General features: G+C 43.7%; 1 protein-coding gene across 6 annotated transcripts in view; it reads left to right on the top strand.

The window, feature by feature from the left end:
• LOC131885275 (dual specificity calcium/calmodulin-dependent 3',5'-cyclic nucleotide phosphodiesterase 1B-like) overlaps positions 1–18,499 on the top strand; it is a 34,922-nt gene extending 16,423 nt beyond the window's left edge. For 3 of the 6 annotated variants that reach the window (XM_059233287.1, XM_059233291.1, XM_059233292.1), the window contains 13 exons: positions 5,888–6,004; positions 8,220–8,517; positions 8,582–8,692; positions 9,730–9,753; positions 11,781–12,021; positions 12,385–12,501; positions 12,647–12,787; positions 13,377–13,546; positions 14,287–14,454; positions 15,388–15,468; positions 16,941–17,143; positions 17,218–17,427; positions 17,526–18,499. In XM_059233287.1, coding sequence (XP_059089270.1) covers positions 5,888–6,004; positions 8,220–8,517; positions 8,582–8,692; positions 9,730–9,753; positions 11,781–12,021; positions 12,385–12,501; positions 12,647–12,787; positions 13,377–13,546; positions 14,287–14,454; positions 15,388–15,468; positions 16,941–17,143; positions 17,218–17,427; positions 17,526–18,016 — 2,372 coding nt within the window. In that variant the 3' untranslated portion in view covers positions 18,017–18,499. The remainder of the gene's footprint in view (positions 1–5,887; positions 6,005–8,219; positions 8,518–8,581; positions 8,693–9,729; positions 9,754–11,780; positions 12,022–12,384; positions 12,502–12,646; positions 12,788–13,376; positions 13,547–14,286; positions 14,455–15,387; positions 15,469–16,940; positions 17,144–17,217; positions 17,428–17,525) is intronic. The other 3 variants (XM_059233288.1, XM_059233289.1, XM_059233290.1) reach the window with 3 other exon arrangements.
• The last annotated feature ends 2,231 nt before the right edge of the window (positions 18,500–20,730 follow it).

Genomic DNA, 20,730 nt, shown 5'->3' on the forward strand with positions numbered 1-20,730 from the left:
CCCCCCCCCACTCCATTTTACTCTTTAATATTTACGATAATGGTGATGACGATGATGATGACATGGACGGCTACAATGTACAATGGAGTAGAAGAAGGCTCTATACTACAAGGTCCATGTAGTAGACTGATGCTGTAACCATAGCTCATCATGAGCCCAGATACATTTCCTTGGAAGTGTGCACGTCTGTCGAAAAAGAGTGGTGTCGAGGTTGAAATGTCAATTGCCTCGTTGGCACCCGGGGTTTTTGAGCTTTGAGGTCTCTACTACTTTATTTCTTCTCTTTAACATCATCACTACGCACGGATCGTCAAAGCCACGAACAACCGCCAAATTAATGGATCTGTTGGTATTATGTTGACACCTTGACTCCTCGCCATTTTTTGAGCCTCAAAATCCATCCAGGATTCGGTCGTCGTCTTCTTGCCAAGAATTGTGCAGTCAAAAACGCCTGGCACCATTTGAGAGATTCGTATGCTTCTATTATAATCAGTGACATCAGCGCCAACCTCATTGCCGCCTCGTTCTTGGCTGGCAAGGAGGCCCCCCCGATATCTGAATTGGCACTTGAAGTCTTACTTATGGGTATCGTTTCGAATTAACATTGACTGTGAAGGAGAAGTCGGCCCTGTTTCTATAGCTCAGCGCACTTCCAGAAGGGCGGGTGTGCCTGGATATCTGATAATTTGCCCGTCTGTCTTGCTCAACTCCCTAAGTTTGACAATTGTCAAAAGTTGACGCGAAAATCATTCCAAGGCTTTGAGTGCTATGCTATAAGATAAAGTGAATGGCCAAACACATCGAGCCAAATCTGTAAAGCGATATCGAAGGCGAAGAGGCCCAATAAAACGAAACCGCGCAACAACTGTCTTGAGCCATGTGTTTATGCACGGACTTCTAGAGCTATGGACCTTGAACGGTGAGTAAACTGCATTCCAAATTAGCAGAACTTCATTGGATCAAACGAACTTGGCCAATAAATGAAGAATGCCAATTGTCCTGCTCCAAATCTGTATTTTGGAAACTCAAACGGTGTGTTGCAATGACGACATGAAATTTGAATATTTCGACTCTCTGTGGGTCAGTGTCATAAACTTTTGAAAAATCGCTTTGAAGCAAACGCCTCTTCTAGAAAACTTTTCAAATGCGAGTATGTCTTGCATTGAATCGACCAAAGATTCTTTTTGCAATATTTTAGTTTCAAAAGTGTTTCAAGAGTTACTATACCCAAATCAAGCTAATTTTGAAGGGAAAAATCGATCCTCGTCCATAGTTAAAAATAGTCCCTGGTGGATACTACAGTAGGAGTATGTGCAGTGCCCCTATGTGTATGTGTGATGGGGAGGAGGGGAGCCAATAGCAAAAGGTGGGATGTGTCGGCCAGAATATGGGCCCTCAAGGAGTTTATCTTCTTCGCACTTCCCATATTTGACGATTCTCCGCGTTTCAAGCAATTTGCACCAAGTACCAAACAGTTACTAATGATAGTGTAATATGCCAAGCACCAACCATCTCCAGAATAAGCGAAAGGTCATTGGGATATGTTGTTGAGATGATGATGATGACGATGGGGGACGATCTTTGTGCGATACGACTTCTGTCCTCTTGTACTTCAAGCAATCAATATTGGCCTTCTGTAATTTTTTTGACAGATCTCGAGAAAAAGCGCAAAGAAGCGATCTACGTATACGCACACATACATGTACAATAACCTTCTTAGGAGACCGAATGCAAATTCAGCCAAGCAGAAACAATAACTTCTCAGCTCAGATACGTATTTAGAGCGCTTTCGTCATGTTCATACCAAAAGGTCGAAAGCGAAGAAGTCCGATACGAGGGAGATACAGACTAATGACCACCCTTTATTGGCTGACAATCAGCTTTGGACTAAATCATACGGCCAAGATGTCGATCGGCCCTCTTCGTTTGCGAGGAGACGCGTTCAAGTTGGATGAACTAGAACGAAGCAGCAACTTAAAAAGAAGAAGGTGAACGCTAAGTTTACATGCAGTACACAGTCAAGAAAGAAGGAAGTCTTGATCGCATCTAGAAATGTATGCCCGGAACCATAGGAGTTGATAAATTAATGTGGAAGCCCACATCCAGCCACGACAAACCATATCATTAAGTCATCGGAGATTAACAAATTCTGGTCTAGACGCGGTTTTCATGGCTGGGGTTTCATAACTTAAGCCCCGAAGACATTCGATCTCATCTCGTCACGATGGTTAGGCTTACTGGCCCCCAGAACTAGAACTACTTAGTCTCAATCGGTTTTTTAGTTCCTCCATGTGCTTTTTCGGGTTAGCCAATCGGAAAAAGTTAAATTCGACCCGCGAAACCTCTTAACATTATGGGAGTGGAGTGAGCTATATTTAGGTTTATCCACGATGACAGGGTAGTTGAAATGATAATCCTCATTTGACATGACATTCCATTCACTGATGATCTTGCTATCATCCAAGTTTATGTACTAAGATGACGTCAGTCCGATCGGAGTTCTTTGGAAATCCATAAAAAGAAAGACATCAAAGAGGAACGAATGAATGCCACGAGGACTGACTGACTTAGGAATTGCCTCATCAAAATAAAGGTCAAGTTCATCAAGGGGATGTCAAACCTTAACTGACTCTAAGGGCTTTCTAGAACTGAATTCACCAAATCATAAACCCGTGTCGTTGCTATGTTCTAACTGTGCACTTTGTATAAGTCTTTCAATACCATCCATTCCTTAAGCAGAGCACTTGATGAGTCAGAAGTACCACGATTGTTAATTTTTCGAGTAAATGACCATGAGTCATAATTTCGGTATCAATTTAAGTTAACTAATCTAGTATATTAAAATAAACCCATTGAACTTTGTGAGTCAGAATTTCAGAAATCATTTCTTTCGTTTTTGGATTAAACAGGTTGTCAATCATTAGAATCCATTGACCTTGTGACATTATGATAATGATCTGTTCACTGATCACTCCTGTTCGGCTTCAATTTTTGCTCTCATTCCTAGAACAACCCCAAAGTATAGTAATATACCTGGATCCATTAAGATTATTGATACCAAGGAAAGCTTGCCAACAGATGCATAACAACTCCATGGCTTGTTTGTCGTCGTTCAATTTTCATGATGGTACTCTTATCACACGAAACTATGCAACAGTGTTGAATGGATCTATGTGTTAGATTTAGCCTGCCTCCGCTGAAAACGTCACGGATTAGTAACAAGGCTTAAAGCTCTCGCAAGGACCAACTGATTTGAGAGAACATGGATGGCAAAGGACAGAGAATTGGAGACCGACCCTCTTGGCGTGTGCTTCTTATAAAACTGGCCTGAACAATTTACTCGTGGAGCAGTCTCATTAAGGCCTTGCCATCGTTCTCATTCCCAGAGCTCCTTGAGTACACACAAAGAAAACAAGTATGGTGTGGTCGTAAATGATAAAGTGCCAAGAAGGTGATGTAAAGCTGCAAAAAAAACTTTCCTAGGAAAGTGTGCCTCTTCCTGTTCGCTATGATGGCTTTCGATGAGGTCATTGTGCAGACTTGAATTTAGTTCTGTTGTTGCTACTGCTGTTGCTGCCACCACCACAACGAACCATCAGTGTGCCATAAAAGGAGGATCTAATGTTACGGGAAAAAACTGGGATTTCTCGTGCCAGACTCCAGCATCAAGTTCTTATTTGGATTTGAATGTCTTTTCGTTCTCTAACTCGGACTCGATTGACCTCGAGGGCTTTTGAGAAGTCTGATTCCTCCTCAAAGCGTTTAGTTCTGCGACGTGAAGTTCTTCGTGTACATGATCGTCGATTACCATCGTGACCCATTCTATCAAGATTGTGCTGTCTGAGTAATCGGATTCGTGTGAAATCAGTGAGCTATAACTCTTTTCGAGTGGTCAGCCTTTGACAGAGCTCTGAGCGCTTTTTTTTCCTTGGGAAGATTCTGACTCAGTCCCAGGCTCCTTCAAAGGTGTTCTCTTTGTTCAATGTTTCTTGAAAGTGGTTCCAATGGTCTCAAGACCAATTGAAGATGATCATCCGAGTCCTTATCTCAATTGCGCCAGAGTTGATTTCTAACTTGGAGATCACTGAGCGGCAAACATTTGAGTTGGTAGCTGGAAGGAGCATTTGATTAATGATGGTCGAGACTACTTGTTGATTACGACCCATTGTGAGACGAGAAAAAGAAGAACGAAAGATAAACAGACCAAAAGAGAGAGAGAGAGAGAAAAAAGGCGGACGAGAACGAGAAAGAAAAGGAGGAACGGGCAGGGGCAAGAGAAAACCTACTCCCAAGTAAAGGTCCCTCCTCTTCCTTTGGCCATGGCGGCCTTTGGCCATAGGACGAGGAGAGGGCCAGCTTTCCTCCTCTCGTGACCCATCCTCCCAAGCAACCGTGTAAGGCTCGCAAACACAAAAGTCAGATAGCAGAACGTGAAGATGATAATGGTTCCAATGACCGTCTTAGACGCATTCCTCGCCTCCTTCTTCATCTCCGATTGCTCCTTTTCCTCTCAAACAACTCGGAGAAGAGTCGATGCAATGAGCCATCCTGAACGGACGAGGTAGCAGCCTCAGAAACGAGGGCCAAATTTGGGACGACTTTTTGATTACCATCATTGATCCATACAGAATTATGGGCAGACGAGAGATTTCCCTCCAATAGGTTGAGCCGCTCCTTGCTCTCTCTCTTTCTCTCTCTCTCTCTCTCTCTCTGTTCCTCTCGTTCTTTCTTCTTCTCTTTCCCTGGCTCTCTCTATCTGCCATAGTGCATGCTGCACACACGTCAGCATTTGTAATGGAAGATATTCCGAATGGTAATAGATGAGTCTCCCCTGGCCTTGTTTGTGGCTTACAAGGGATCTGAGGGCGCTCGCCACTCTTGCCACTCACTCGGTGGGGAGTTGGGAATCCTTATATTGGTAGAGCTTCGGGTTTCCCGCCGATATATGACGATGATCTCTTTCTTGTCCTTCTTTCGTTCCTTTCTTCCCTCGTTCAGCCTCACTCTCTCAGGATTCTTCAAAGGCATCTGTCAAGGACGAAACGAAATCCAGTCCGAGTTGTAGGGCCTACTCCTCTCTTTAAATATTTAGGTTCACCTCTGGGGTTCTAACTTTACACTTCGGTCTTCACCTTCCCACCCCTCCTGCCCACGCAACACTACTGTTAGGGGGGGGGCAATTGGAGATTCGAGCAGTTCCATGTACCATGGATCCAGTCAGATCTTCCCAAGAAATGATTGCTTGATCTGTCATCTGGAATGTCTCAGAGCGTGCCAAGATATGACCAACTCACGAATCTTTGACCGAAGCGAATTCAAATCTCATGGTGACTGATAATTCGACTCGTTCCAACGCCATGGACAAATCCAGTCAAGAAGAGGGACCGTCCAAAAGTCCGCTCATCGAGGAGGTGGACCGGATCTTGGCCTACAGAGACAGGTTGAAACGCCACTCGTCGTTTCTCACAGTGAATCCCCACCAATTTAGACCTCACCATCGATCAATCCGCCACAACAAGAGTATGGACTCGATCTTGGGTCCCAAGGTTCAGGTTCAGGAGAAGCTCGCCAATGGAGAGCGGTGGTTCACGATTACTGATGTAGATGGCACAGAATATAGAATTGGTAAATTTGATGATGAATGCGTGTCCTGGACCGTCGTAAAAAAATAGATAGAAAGAAGACAATTTAGGATACGTCGTTCGTGTTTATGGCCTTCAAGTTCGATTGGAGCTCGGACTCTGTTCGCGGCTGTACCTTGGGAGAAACGAGTTAGTCCCAGACTAGCTTAGCTAACCTGAGGCCTCAAGGCCTGAGGTGAATGTAAAGAAGACGAAGAATTCAATTTCCTTTTTCTTTCTCTTTTCCATGTTGGATGATGTTTCAGTGGCCAGTCGGAAATCCTCTGGGCAGAAGGTTGGGAGCAATAACGTGCCGCTCAATACCAAGAATGTAGAGGATTCAACAAATCAAAAGCCACCGCCTTTTGTTACCACAGATAACGGTAAGGCTGTCTTCCATTCCAACCAGCAAGAACGGAGGCTCTTTCTCAGCCCTCCTTATTCACTCCGGGATCTCGTTCTCTACCAAAAAAGCCTGTTGTAATATCCACCAATCTGTCTGAACCAGAGAGGCCGTATCGGTCCATAAATTCTAGGCTTTTTCCATTTGTCTTGTTCAAAGATCCTTTTCGCGAAGTGCATCAATCTGTACCACCCACATCGAGTGGAATCGTTAGTTGGCGAACTGTTCTAGGTCATGATTCAATGGGGAAACGTGAAGGCGAGCCTATTAATCATCCTATCTCAAATCTACTAAAGCTGAGCATTGGTGCAAGTGAGCGTCAAAATAGCATATTTTTCTTGTTTAATCATCAAATAAGGCCAAAGATTGCGTCAAAAATGTTCAGAAATGTACTTGAACGCTAGATTGCATTTTTAGGCATCCCTAGAAAATTGGGGCGAAACAATAACAGCATAAAGAAATGAGGAAAAAATTACGAATGAATCGGTTTCTTCAAGCTCATGATTAGAAATGATGAAGAGCTTTTCGTTAAATGGGTATAGCGTCATTTAATTAAGTACTTGTTTAAATACAAATGTGTTTGAGCAATCCTTAACAATCTCTATCCGTGTGTCTCAATTAATGATTTTCTAACGGCCTTTTTTCTTGATGACAAAAACAAATTTAAAGGCGAATAACACAAGTGTAAGGGCTTGGTTTTTGTGTCCATCACTTCGAAGTAATGAGCAATGTAAATGATGAAGAACATTTTTCATTATAGTAAAAACATAAAGCATACCAAACATCAAAATTCGCAAAAAAAAACCGGTAATGAATTTTGAGTTGATTTATAAAATGACTGAAAAGTTATCTACTAGACGTGGTGTTGGCGGTAGGTAGAAATCGTTGTAATCCTACCGATCGTTGTAATTTTTCTCAAAGGCTTGTGGAAAATTGTGTGATTTTTTTAATAATTGACATTGCAACTGATTTTATCATCCCACAATAAGATATCTGTCGAGCGAATGTGATATGAAATTCTTCTACAATACCGGATTTGTAATTGACAACCCGAAAATCAAATTTATTGATGTTTTTGCAACTCATGAGACACACCGATCAAAAAAGGCTCATCTGCACCATTTTTTATCATCAGCTTGTTTGCTCCGCAGAAATGAGGATGTCTTGGGATTCATAAGAAATTCTTTAATTGTGGATTATTGACTTTTAAGCAAGGATATTTCCAAGTCAACACTAAGTAGTCCACTTACAAGCTAATACTACAAAAAGTAACCTGAAACAGATGCAACGAATAAAATCACGACATGGGAATATAAAATGCACTACTTAAAAGGCGTAATTCCTCTATTCAGGATATAATTGCTGTTTTGAAACTGAATGCGTAGATCAAAGTTGAAACTCATATAGGTAGCTTCGAAAATTTATCAATTTCCAAGGGTTTGGAATTGAATGTTTGACTTTGTTTTTCCACTTGTTCAACCAATGGCAGTCTTTGTTTAAATTTAGCTTTCATTTTGTGATGTAACGCCGCCGAGACATATTGAATTTTCAGAGAATTAATGGCAAGAATTCCATTACTTCATTTTAGTCTTCTACCCTTATAACTCATTTTCAAAATGCTTGTTGAAAGTGATAAATTTCAAAATAACGAAAAATGGTAAATGTGAAAATTTGACTCTTAGTCAGTTCTAGACCATTTCATAATCGTTGTATTCCCTTTACTGATTGTCAACAAGGAGCAAAATAAGACACTTACAATAAAATGGTTTATATCAACAAATATTACAAAAGCATGAAAAGACACGGGTTTTTCATAAATAAATGGTTACTGGGAAACTTATCCAATGGGAATTTGATTTTGTTTTTTTGCACAAATAAGACATATGTTTTACCAACTTTTTAACGCAACATTTTACCGGAAAAAGTACAACGCATCTTATCGCACTTGGCACGGCAGGACATCAGACTATATTATACTCGCCTTCTACGAGTGCTATACTTTGCTCTGGCAAAAGCGACTTGGACAGTGGAAAATGAGCATAATGTGTAAATAGAGAACCTTGACAGGTATGACAATCATGGTTCAAATATTCATTATTTCTTTAATTGTTGATTGTCAAATCACCATTATTTCTGTAGAGATTATACCCTGTAGAGAATCCTGGCTGATTTCTATATCTTATTCATGTGCTTAGGTGAGACGATTCGAATATTTCGGCGGACCCGATCTGGACGACCTCACTCGGCCTCAAGAGCAGATAGCGTGGCCATCATGTCGTCAAGCCCGTTGACTGCCTCGGAGATCCTGGACAGTCCCGGGGGGATGAGTGCCTTGGGTCAGAGCTTGGGAGCTACTGAGGTGGACGAAGCGAGTTTCATGCAAATTGGACTCATTCAGGGTGACTCCCAAACCGAGAGCGAGGACGAGATTCTCAAAACTGAAGAACTGCCTGCTCCTGACACTCCAGCAGGCATTCGCGAGGCCTTTTTGAAGTAAGGCCTGTTTTTACAGATCAAACAATACCGATTGCTGAGCAACCAAATGCGTTTATTCTAGATTAAAGCAATTACTCTCGAAAATGAAAGACTCCGCCATCGATCCCGAGACTCTCATCTCCAACCTGGAGTACGTGACCGAGGTGGTCCAGGCTGTGGCGGCCAAGGCAGAGTAAGTCCTGGTCAAGTTATTCTTAACTCTATTAATTATTATTTGATTAGGCGAGTGAGTATCCGTTTTTTGAAACGAAGATACATTGTACTATTGCTACTGCTGTTTTTATGTCCACACAAATCCCTGATATTTCATGTCAGAGACAAACTAGAGAACTGATGATTATCTATCTTCCCTGAGACCAACGACACAGTAGCGCCGTAGCTGAGGGCTCTTTTCCCCCTCTTAAACGATTTTTTCTTCTCATTGTTCGCTACATTCAGAAACACTGAGATGTACTCTGACATTAAAGAACGGTAGGTATATCACACGCGAACTAGTGAATGGCAAACTAGAGACTCTACACATTTTGTTCTACGTACCTAGTACGTTGATTTCGTGAAGACCTTGGGAGAATCTTCATTCATTCAACAATTAGCCATCAGAAAAACACGATAATACACCGCAATGCAACGCGACAGTGACCAGAGCTCTCACTCGATATGCGAAAACGAACTAGGCACACGTCGGTGGTGGCATTAAAACGAGCAATACTACTCACAATTACAGCCTTCGCTTCATGTACCACCGCATTCTCTATCTACCCGCTCATCCTAATAAAGCCACTTTCGCACTGAGTTTCAAATGCTCCTCCTCCTCCTCTCCTCCTCCTCCTCCTCAGAGTTATGCACAAACTAAATCTCTGTTCATGAACAAAGCCATCCAATTTTATCATATCAGTACAGATAAAGCTAATGTCAGACTTGTACCATCAAGGGACGCATTCGTCCAAACACAGCTCCGCATTGGTTTTAACCCGTACTCTACTAGATCGACTATGTACCCAACCATGGACTCCTAGGAGTGCTGTTTGCTATATAGCGTTCTTGGCCCAACACGTGTAAAGGTTGTCATCACTTTTGAGCACGGAATTGACTGAGAGTTCCCAACAGTTGTATCATGCCCTCACTCGTCACAGATTCATATCCGCCTCCCAATTCACAAACATGTATTATAATATCAAAACATTTTTGTTGTCTATTCATCACATTCAGTGCCTTGACTGAGGAAGATCTAAGGTTTGTGTGTTTTTCCGTTCTTGAACAGCTCCTCCTTTCCCTAATACAATACCGAACGTAGAGATCGCCTTCCGATTCCGCGAAGGCAACTCACCGCTAAATTTCCCCTTGTTTTCCACGTACCCATTACCCTGACCCTCCCATCCATGTTTGTGTGTCACGCACCCACTACCTTTGGTCCGAATGATTGGTTTGACATCTCTGCACTTTATTCGCAAAATTGGTATTTATCATCTATCTTTCTCTCCATCCTCGAATGATTAATCACACTACTCCTCCTCCCTTTTTTGTTGGAATGTTCCATCATGTTTCACAGGATAAGAGTAAAAATGTCAACGTGCCTTATAAATCGATCGAGGAGGGGCAGAGTCGTTCAGTTTTGTAATTGCATTGCTTTTATCCAAGGAGCAGTGTTTTAGCCATATCCAAAGTTGCCAAAGGCCTGGGGGGGGGGCCTTTCAAATATCTCTTTATCCCTATCCATCTCACAACAAAAAAAGGCTCATGAGCTTGGAAGGTTTCCACATCTCGATGCCCATTTGACTGTCGAATCCTGAACAGACCTCTGCTCAATCTGAAAGTCATGTTCCATGTTCCATCCGTTCCAAAGTGTCGGCCGTAATTGGAATTGATCTCAATTAGGCATGTTGCCTCCTGTTTTTTTTCTTCTTCTTCGTTTCGTGTCTCTCGTGGTTTCGTCAGAGTGGACAGATACTTAAGGTGATCCTAAAATGAACTTTTGGAACAATCTTCAGCAACCGAAAAAAAAGTTATACTTGATTCAAAGGCATTATGTGTGCTCTAACTCATTCTAAATCGTCTCGTGATCCTGAGGTTTGGGCAGCTCACAATTCACACAAGGTCTCTGTTTTATTGTGTGTATCTGTGATGCTTAGGTCTCTGCCGATTGGAACCTAATTGGATTGATTTTGGGTCCAACGGCGATTGTTCCGCTGTGGAAAAGTGTGATATGTGAAGGATTTCCGTGATAGAATAAAACTGGGCGATATTCATCGACTACCGTTATGCTACGTACTTAGACTCTCTCTTTGAAAGCAGATTGTAGACATTTCCAACAATGGACCCTTCTGTGTTATCCAAATCCTCCTCAGTTACTAAATCCAGCGTTCCCATTCAGATACGAGGAGGGTGTCTGTGGGAGTTTTCTTGGTCTGAATTTGGATGGAAACTTTTTCCCGCCACTAATCTATGGTTGGGACCCAGCTGAGATTTGAATATCTTCCCGACATAAGGATGGAATGGAGAAGGGCACTCGCTTAATTAGAAAACTTTGTTCAAATGTTGTCGGGTAACATATCCCATTGAGATAAGTGAACTTGCTGCGGGATTCTTAGCACTGACCTCTTGGCGAGAATCATGTGGCTTAATTGAGATCGCGTGACTCGACTGCGCCGTCAAGGTCAGGCTACCGTTCGAAAATTGATGTGGTTTCTCTGTGTTGCTGGCTGTCGCTGTCGTTCAAAAGAGCTTTCGATGTTGTTCCCGAGTCCGACGTATTTGTGGTGGTTGAACATGTTGCAAGATGAGTTTTGCATGTGTCGATGTGATTCATCGTCAATCAACTTGAATTGCCCGTCACAACTGTTTGAGGTTTAAACATTGTTGTGCTTCTAGTCACTAAATATGTCCTGACATTCTCAACCTACAGTATAGTGTCTTTCTCTCTCTCTCTCTCTCCCCGCTGATCCTCCTCTCCTCTCCCCCCTGTATGCACAGAATATGTAAGCTGGCACACATCCATAGACGAACTGGATGGTGGTTTCCCCACTTGGCATGCTTAACAGTTGATCTTTGACCCTTCTCGCACAAAAACAAGTTCAGTTTCCAAAACGTCTTGACAAGACGTTTGCATATGCGCCCATCTTTTTCTCTTCTCTTTAAAACGGTCCAGATATTCAATGCCCTCTCCCACCCATGGTCCAAAACGACTTATGCCAACTTTTAAAACCACATTGGAACAATGCCAAGCGTTGGTGATGATCGTTGTGACTTGAACAACTTTTCAGAGATGAAAACGAAGACGATCTCTCCGAGCTGCAATCCGAAGCTGTTCCCGATGAGGTTCGAAAGTGGCTGGCCTCCACTTTCGCCAAACAGGAGCAAGTCACTCGAAGGTCAGAAGAGAGGCCTTCATTCCGGTCAGTGGCCAACGCCATACGAACCGGGATCTTCATTGAACGCATCTATCGGCGAATGTCGAGCTCTCAACTCATGATCATTCCGCCAGAGGTCCAAAAGGCCCTGAAGGTAAACGAACAAACCATCATGTTACAGCTTCTTTTTTTTCAAATTCCGAACCAGAAGCTTTTTCCTTTCCGGATTACTTGACACGCTTAACGAATTGTGCGGCACCAGGTCCAAGGTGACACTTTTGCCTAGCTCCTTCCGAAATCAATAGTTTGACAAAGCTAGATGGAACGAACACTCTCTCTACTTGAAGAGGCGACTAAACAGGAAGCTTGTTCCAATAAACTCTCAAGAGCATTTGGTTCAATGTGTCCCCGTGCTGAATGCACATTTGACGTAGAAAATATTTTACGTACAGCGTATCTACTTCGACATTTGTGTTTTGAATGAATGACGTTGCATTTCTGGTGTTCCCATTTCTAGCTCTCCAACGAGTGGACTTTTGATATATTTTCTTTGGCTGTCAATTGCAAAGGGTCGCCTTTAAGATTCATGGGATATGAGCTCTTGAGTCGCCACGGCTGTTTACACAAGTACAAGGTGAGCGGAACCGGAAATATTATAAGGACCACTCGCTGGCCTCGCTCTGCTTGACGTGGTTATTGAGCACTAATCCTCTCGTTGAGGAGGCATTGAAAACGCTTCGACACATGGAAATAATTATGCTTTTTGTGATGTTCTGTAGATTCCACCGTCTGTGCTGGAAACAATGCTGGTCCACGTGGAATTGGGATACGCCAGCAATGGAAACCACTATCACAACCATCTGCATGCTTGTGACGTTCTCCAAACCACTCATTACTTTATATCGGAAACGGGCATTGCGGTAAGTTCCATCGTGTTCGAGATGAGGCGGACGACGAGGTTTCGAATTTTTGAATGAATACGCATTGGGGATAGAGCGAGCTGTCTATGTACATACGTGGGGTCGAGTGCAATTAATAAATGGGAGTCTCCTATCATCCGTACAGAATAAACACAAATGCCATCTCGCTTACTAGCAATAAGATTGAGTGCAAAGTAAATATTGACGAAGTAAAAGATAAACACGTTGGGCCAGTGTCTTGCAAAAAGAGTTTGAAACGTGATGTCATGACATTTTGACACACTCGGATTCAAACAGTCAGACCTTAGGCTTGGCCAAAACGTTGGATGCTTGAAGTGAACAAGATGTTCGTTCGTGAAAGGCCAGGATGAAGGCCATATCCCGAACTATGAACAGGAAAGAGTTTTACGTTTCATCCGGCATTTTTCATCTTTCCTTGTTTCCTTTGATCTCTTATGAGTCCAACACGTCAAAAGAAGCAAGTTTGTCGCCATCCCCACTAGACCGAATTGAAAATGCAAAGGATTTGCTCCCTCCATGTGGCCAATGCCAAACTCACTTTCAACTTTACCCATGACTTGCCTTCCAGAATTGGATGTCGGATCTGGAAGTATTCACCAGTTTGATGGCAGCCATCATTCACGATTTCGACCACAGTGGAACAACCAACAACTTCCATATCAACGCAGGCTCCAATTTAGCCTTGCTTTACAACGACCGGGCGGTCCTCGAAAACCACCACGTGTCCGCATTTTTTAGGTACGTTTCTTTTGGCAGGGTAAAGCCGTTTTTCACTCGCTTGTCCCTGCATTATCTTGGAATTGCTCTTCCATTTCACTTATGCTCACTCGTCAGGTACAAGCTCACTGATCTGAACGACCTCAAGAGCCCCTACGTAGAGTTGATGCTGTAGTCGACAATTTTCTCCTTGATTGGTTCCTGATTTGATCAGCCTCGGCAATCTCGAGGAGAAATCATCATTTACCGGGATTTGGAAAGGGGGGGGAAGAAGCTCCCTACCCTAGCCAGCGATACAATAATCCCAATCAGTGTTGTTTTCATTGCGACACCATTTGACTTGATCTCAATTCTTTGAGCTTGAGGTTTGTGTTTGAGCCGTCTAGAATTTGGTAGCAATGAAAAAATTGCCAATTTTGTAACCCTACATGAGTACTAACTCAAATTGTTGGAGCTTCAGCCAGAAAAGAAGAAAAAATCAGTCGCTGCCTTTGAGTTGACATAAGGCCTTCTTTTGTAAGGTCTGAACGGTCAACGGAAACCTGGGTTATGACTCTTTCTAGTTTCCCTTGGTTTCCAAAAGATATTGGTTGAGGAAGTCCAGATGTCTCAGCTCTCAGATCTGGTCACCGGTCCAATTGAACCCTGTGGGAACAATTCTCCGACACTTAAAATTTGCGCCTTTCCTTTTCTTTTCCTTAATGGTGGATAATGATCGAGGTGTTCTCCCTTCTTTTTTTCATCTATTTCTCGATATCCAGACTGATCCAAGAAAACAATTGTAACATCTTTGCGAACATGCAAAAGGCAGACTTCCGCGAGTTCCGCAACCTCATTATCGAAATGGTTCTTCACACCGACATGACTCAACATTTCTCTCAACTTAAAGCCATGAAAACCATCCTCCAGGCCCACACCGGCGAACCCAGGTAAGCAATCTCGCCAATCTAGTATGTTGCATACCAATGAGGATTATCGAAAGCGAGTAATCCTCCTGTCTTACCAAGAACGACGTCACGTACCAGAAATTAGCTCCTTCCCATCACCTTCACGTGTACTACCACTCTGGAACAATGCATCATTTTGGAAGAATACTGTAGTCTGGCGCACATACGGTATACTCGCTCGCACCAAACATCGGCATTTTCAACTGTCATAAGCAAACGTGGTCGGTGGATGGCACTCTCGGGCCTAAACTCACTCACTCACTCACTCCCTCTTTCTCTGCCTCCATCTCTGTCTAAACCAAAAGCAGGCTCACCAGAGTCTCCAAATGTTCCAGGGCCATGGCAAGACAGCCATAATTGAAAATGAGGAAAAATGTTCCTTTCGGGTAGAAACAAGCAAAAAGGAAGCTTGCCGCCGCCCTGAACAACACCTGGTTGATTTGAAAAATGACTGTCCAGGGTTACCAGGGTTGCACTTTGAGGCGGCCTCCAACCTGATGAGTCGTCTGTTATAGGAGCACTCGTGTCATGGTGTGGCAGCCCTGAATATGCCTTGAAGACCCCTGAAAGTCAAATTTGAAGAAATGAGTTGCAATGCAGAGGCTATAAATCTAAAAAAAATCATATAACAGATAAACCATTGGTGCCAGGAGAGCCCTTCTGTTTGTCTGGTTGCTCATGTGCAGGCACCTTTCATCCATCCACCTAAATGAATATTGAACCTCGTTTCTTTGGGGCTCATGGGAACAACAATTCCCCACCCCAAGCATGGTGGAAGAAACCATACGAGTATAAGTACAGATAGCCACATACGGACCGCACATGTATTCAAACCTTTCGCCTTAATGTCCTGTCTGCTGACTTGGTGGGACTACTGAACTGTACCAAGTTTTTGGGTTTCTCTTGTCCTTGTAGCACGGCCTTTAAACAGTGGAGAAAACTGAAGCACGGTCGGCTCATTGCTGTGCCGGGTCCATTACGGGATCGAACAGTCAGGTAATTCCGGACACTGCGAGCGAGCTTGGCCACCAAGCCAGTTCATTCATTCATCTTCATCAGCCAAGATCCTCCGGTGAAGGTTTTTGTTTCCCTTTTTGTGCTGTGGGATGGTCTAACAATAACGGTGCTATGGTTTAGTGAGTGACCCCCTCCTCTTCTCCCTTTTCCACTTTCCGCAAAAGCCATCTCCATAACTTAAGAAACAAGCCACACCATCAGTTAACTACTGGCACTCGTTTCCCCGGTGTTGTCTAATTTACATACATACATACAGTACAATACGTGCGACTAAAAATCAGGCTCAATTGCATCGTACATAGGTATCTCTACTCACCACACGTTATTTGGCACTCTTCTTTTTTGACTTCTTCTTGTTAAAAGATATGCGTAGATGGAGAAGCTGTTAAACCCATGCACAGTCCGGCTACCAAGGCAACTCAAACGAAGTGACAGGGTTTCTAGCCAAGTTAATCAATATTTCCATGGCATGCTCAATGTCTTGTAGGCATACACAATTGTCAGCCGAATGACATGTACTGTACATATATATTGAACATCTCTCTCTCTCTCTCTCCCTCGTTCATCATAATGAGCCACGTTCCAGATATGGGTTTCAATACGGGATTCTCATCTACTTATTGCTAGCTCGGTGGGTAGACAAGACATTGATGAAATTGCCAATACAGACTCAATCTCGTTCCCGGTGCATTGATGTGTTTACAAGGCCAGGTGACAAGGCCTTGATTATTCTCGCAAAACTAATGAGGGCGCAAATCAATCCCAGATCCTCTCTTCCTCGATCTCCATAAATCGCTGCGTTGAGGATCTTGGACTTTATATACCCCTTCTTGAAGTATCCGAATTCGATATCGAGCACTCCCTCTCCCTCCTTCACTGAGTGACTCACTCTTCCATTTGCTGGCAACTCTGCGTGGGCTTGAAAACTCTTGATCTACGTACCAGGAGGGTCCCTGAAGTAATGTAAACGGAATCTACTTTGCATTCCAATCAGTGGTGTTCCACGCTGAGGTCGAGTCTCCTGTTATCCCGGAGAATTCATCCCCAGGGAGTTGTTCGTGTCCAATTGAGGATCCCAAGCACTTTCCCCTCGCCATTCCTTGCATTCCTGAAACCCTAGTCTGTTGTCCACATCCCCAGAGATGGGTCAAGATTTCTAGCACCAAGCCTGCGGGATGGTCGGCATCGAGGCGAATTAAATTCGATGTTTATGTACTACATGTATGCTTAGAACTCGGTGGTTGTGGTCCCTACTACATTGATAGATATGATTTACTAACAACCTCCTCTTTCCTTTGACCATCTCATCATCTCTGTCTCACTCCCTCACCACGTGGCTTCATGGGATAACCGCTTCTCTCTTTTGAGCTTCTCCAGGCTGACTCACGCTCTAAAACCGATTGATTCGTGATTGGACCGAGCCGTTCATTGGTGATCCCTTATCGTTGCAGCTTTGATAAGACCAAGGTCTTGTGTCTTTTACTGCACTCGTGTGATGTATCGCATCCGGCGAAGCGTTGGGACGTCCATTGGCAATGGACTGCCAGATGCATCGAGGAGTTCTTTGACCAAGGGGATCGTGAGGCTGAACTCGGACTAGAATATTCTCCTTTGTGCGACCGACACAACACCATGGTGCCGCAATCACAGATTGGTAATTGAAGAAGAATTAAAAAAACAAAATGAAATGAAGGTCATGACGAACTTAATTATCCGAGAACTTTTCAGGTTTCATTGATTTCATTGTCAGCCCCACTTTGAACGTCTTGGGCGACGTTTTGGAAACCATCTTGAGGGGAATGGAACAAGCCAATAAGAAACCAGGCAATCGCGATGATTCGACTGAGCAGCAGCTGGAAAAGGCTCCCCTACTCAAGCGGCCTTGGATGGACATCCTCGCTGTCAACAAAGAGAAGTGGCAAGCCAAACATGATGCAGGTACGAGAATCTCGAGAATCACGAGTATCAGACAGACTTTCTCCCCCCAATTCCCCATGAAGACGACTCAACATAACCCATTTTTTGGATGATTCTAGGCGAACAAGGTATCGAGCCTTCCGGAGCGCTAAGAGACCTAAGGCCGCAGTCTGTGACATCCATCACGGGGAAATCGCGCCCTTGTTCGGCCGTCTCTTCCAATAATCCTCAGTCACGCATGAGTGACCACGCGGAGGAAACTGAAGGCCACGACGAGCTCCACATTCAAGAGATAGATGGCGAGGACGAGCCCGACGACAGCCAGGACAACCTAGAGCCCTACCAACGTCGAGGTCCCATCTCGATCAACAACAATAAGATCCTTTTGGAGAGCTCTCCACCTAATCGCGATACGAACCTCCAAGACGTCATTGACGACATCCCGAGTCATGTGATCTCACGCACTGGCACACCCGCCAATTGGGACTTTGATGACCGCGAATGCAGTCTCAAATCCTCTCCACCTCGGCCGGATTCGGCGGAAATCCATTGCACTCCACCCCCATTGCGAAATGTTCCCATATCCGTTGATCACCATCTCAGGAAGTAAAAGACACCACCGCCCTCATTCAATTCCCATTTGCATTTAGAAGCGCACCACCAGCCTGATGATGTATGTATCCTCGTAAGGTATTGCAACTCCTTTCGTTATTTCTGGTCATCGCATTTCATCGAGGACTCCATGAACGTCGACCACGACGTCGTCGACGTCAACAATAATAGCAACGACAACAACTACATCAACTACATCAACTACTACTACTACGACGACGACGATGACGACTTCTTTGACAACCACATGAAGCACAAGACACACAAATGTAGGTTCAAGGCGCAAATGGACAAACCCCTACAAATAATTATTACTATTATATCAATATCATGATGAATCCGCTCACTCTCCAACTACTTGTAACACAAATCATGAACCCTCTCAAAAGCACCTATTACCACACACAAACCGTAAGAAGTATATGAATAATGATATATTTATGAAAAGCCTAATGAAAATAATAACCCACGTTAGCGATGATTGATGGACTTATTTTAATGTTAGATTCTTGAACTTTATTCTAAGTTCTCCTGGTAATGAAAAATATTGCGTTACTTATTGATCTTGATGACGAATTGACAAAAAGGAGAAGCGCAAAATTTCACTTGGTTTCTTGAACAATATATCACAATCTTGAACCTAAGAGCTAGGGCAAACACGAAGTGCGCATCGTGTTATTCATTCATCCGAATTTTAGCTCCCTTCAATTGATGAACCTATTGACCTCTAAAGTCCCAGTCCTACATTTACGTATATTTACTGAATTTGTTTCATAGAGAGGTCAGAGAATAGACTAAGATAAAAACACGTGCCCGTGATGGCATGACAAGCAATTTGTCTGATATCTTGATGATTAGAACCTAAAGGTCAAGGTGCTCATTTGGAACCAGCCCTCTGTTTACCCAGATATGTATTCCAGGTGAAGTCACCTATGCCTGAGACCATTCAATGACATAAACTTAGCATTTATACAGCCAGGTGTTAACGTACTGTGGGCATCAGCACGATATTAGTCACAAAATGAATCCGGAATACTAAAAATCACAGCTTCTTGGCGGGGAAACTCCACGTTGGTTTCAACAGTGATCCATTCATCTCGTGTGAAATCGTACTTCTTGACCTCCTTTACGGTGTCTCCGTTGGTGTTGGAGCCAAAAAAAATGTACATGGTTCCGTTCACAGTTACGGCATCTGTGCCTCGGATGGGACCGGGTGAAGCCCGATATTCCCATGATTTCCGTTCAAAACTGTATAATTCCGAGTCAGTGGCATTCGTTTCCATCGCTCCGCCGTTCATTGCTCCACCAGCTACCAAAATATATTTCTCACCAGTTGTGGGATCATTAATCAGTCCACAAGCATGTTCACTTCGACCATATCTCATAGGAGCGACTTCCACATAGGAATAGTGATTAAAATAGAACTCGTAGACTTTTCTTGGGTCACCGGTAGATTTGGATCCCCCGATGATGAACGTACTTTCGTCATCGACTTGCACCAAGCAGTGTCCACTCATTCGCCCTGGGAGCAAGGGCCCTTCTTTGATGCCGTAGTTTGGATCGTACACCTCTGAGGTATGGAGGTACCCTTGGCCACCGAGGAAGCCTCCTGTGATCCATAGAGTGCCATTGGGTAGGACCACTGAAGCTGCGTCTTGTCTGGGAGTGCTCATGTTATACCGGTTGGTCCAAGTACCATTGGAACTTTCCAGCTCATAACATTTGTCAGTGTCGCCGTTAGTTCCGACGTTCTTGGTTTCAAAACCCCCGCAGTAAACGACACGGTCTAGAAAGCCCCCGGTGCTACCCGAAGTATTGTACGGAACACTCGGTAAATGGGAGCACACTCGAGCAGGAGATTTCAGATTGAATACCTCGACCACATCTGTCTCTTCGAAAGTCTCAGTACTTCCTAATCCCAAAAACACAAAACTTTCAGTGTCATCCTCAGTTTCGAAGCAATCCCGTTCACCACTGATACAAGTTTCGCAACCGAGATCCAAAGTTGGGCAGGTGGAAAACAAGTGGCAAAGGTTAGAGTCTCTTTTGAAGGAATACCAAGTGCAGTTGGGCGCCAAGAAACAATCCTTGGAACAATCCAACTCTTGTGGTGCAACATCCAAGGAAATCAACGCTCCGCGACATATTCCTGGGACCGAGCAACGCGTCTCACAACCTTTCATCCCGGAGATGGTATTCTCCATGGGTTCGCGATCCTTGCATCCATCCAAAAGAGTGCATACTTGAAAATCTTCATAATAAGTAAACCAAGCACAATTTGCATCCTGATTGCAAGTATCGGCACAATCACCGGCTGAAGTGGTGCTTTGTTCACCCACGAGGTTACTGTTCACACAAGCTCCTTCGACAAAGCATTCGAGCTGAATCTGTCCGGTCACAAGGTTGGAACTCAAAAGGCTGAAAAGACCCAAGCATGTTAGTGTCCTCATGTTGGCGGACCAAGACTGTGTGAGGAGGAACTGACGATCAGATTCACTTTTATGTTGCTATCAACGAGGGTGTGGAATGATCGAGAAATGAGCGTTACGATGTTTGATGTTCATGCTTCTTTACTTTGGAATGATTCATGTTGTAAAATGTTATGAGAATGATGTACTGCAGTCTTGTTGTTTCTCCTTAAAGAGTCCGTGTAAGTCTGCTTTTCAACGAGTTATTTTGACCTCGGCGCCTTTGTCAAGGAATAGAGGAATT

This window comes from Tigriopus californicus, chromosome 8, assembly GCF_007210705.1.
Source record: "Tigriopus californicus strain San Diego chromosome 8, Tcal_SD_v2.1, whole genome shotgun sequence".
NCBI lineage: Eukaryota > Metazoa > Arthropoda > Copepoda > Harpacticoida > Harpacticidae > Tigriopus > Tigriopus californicus.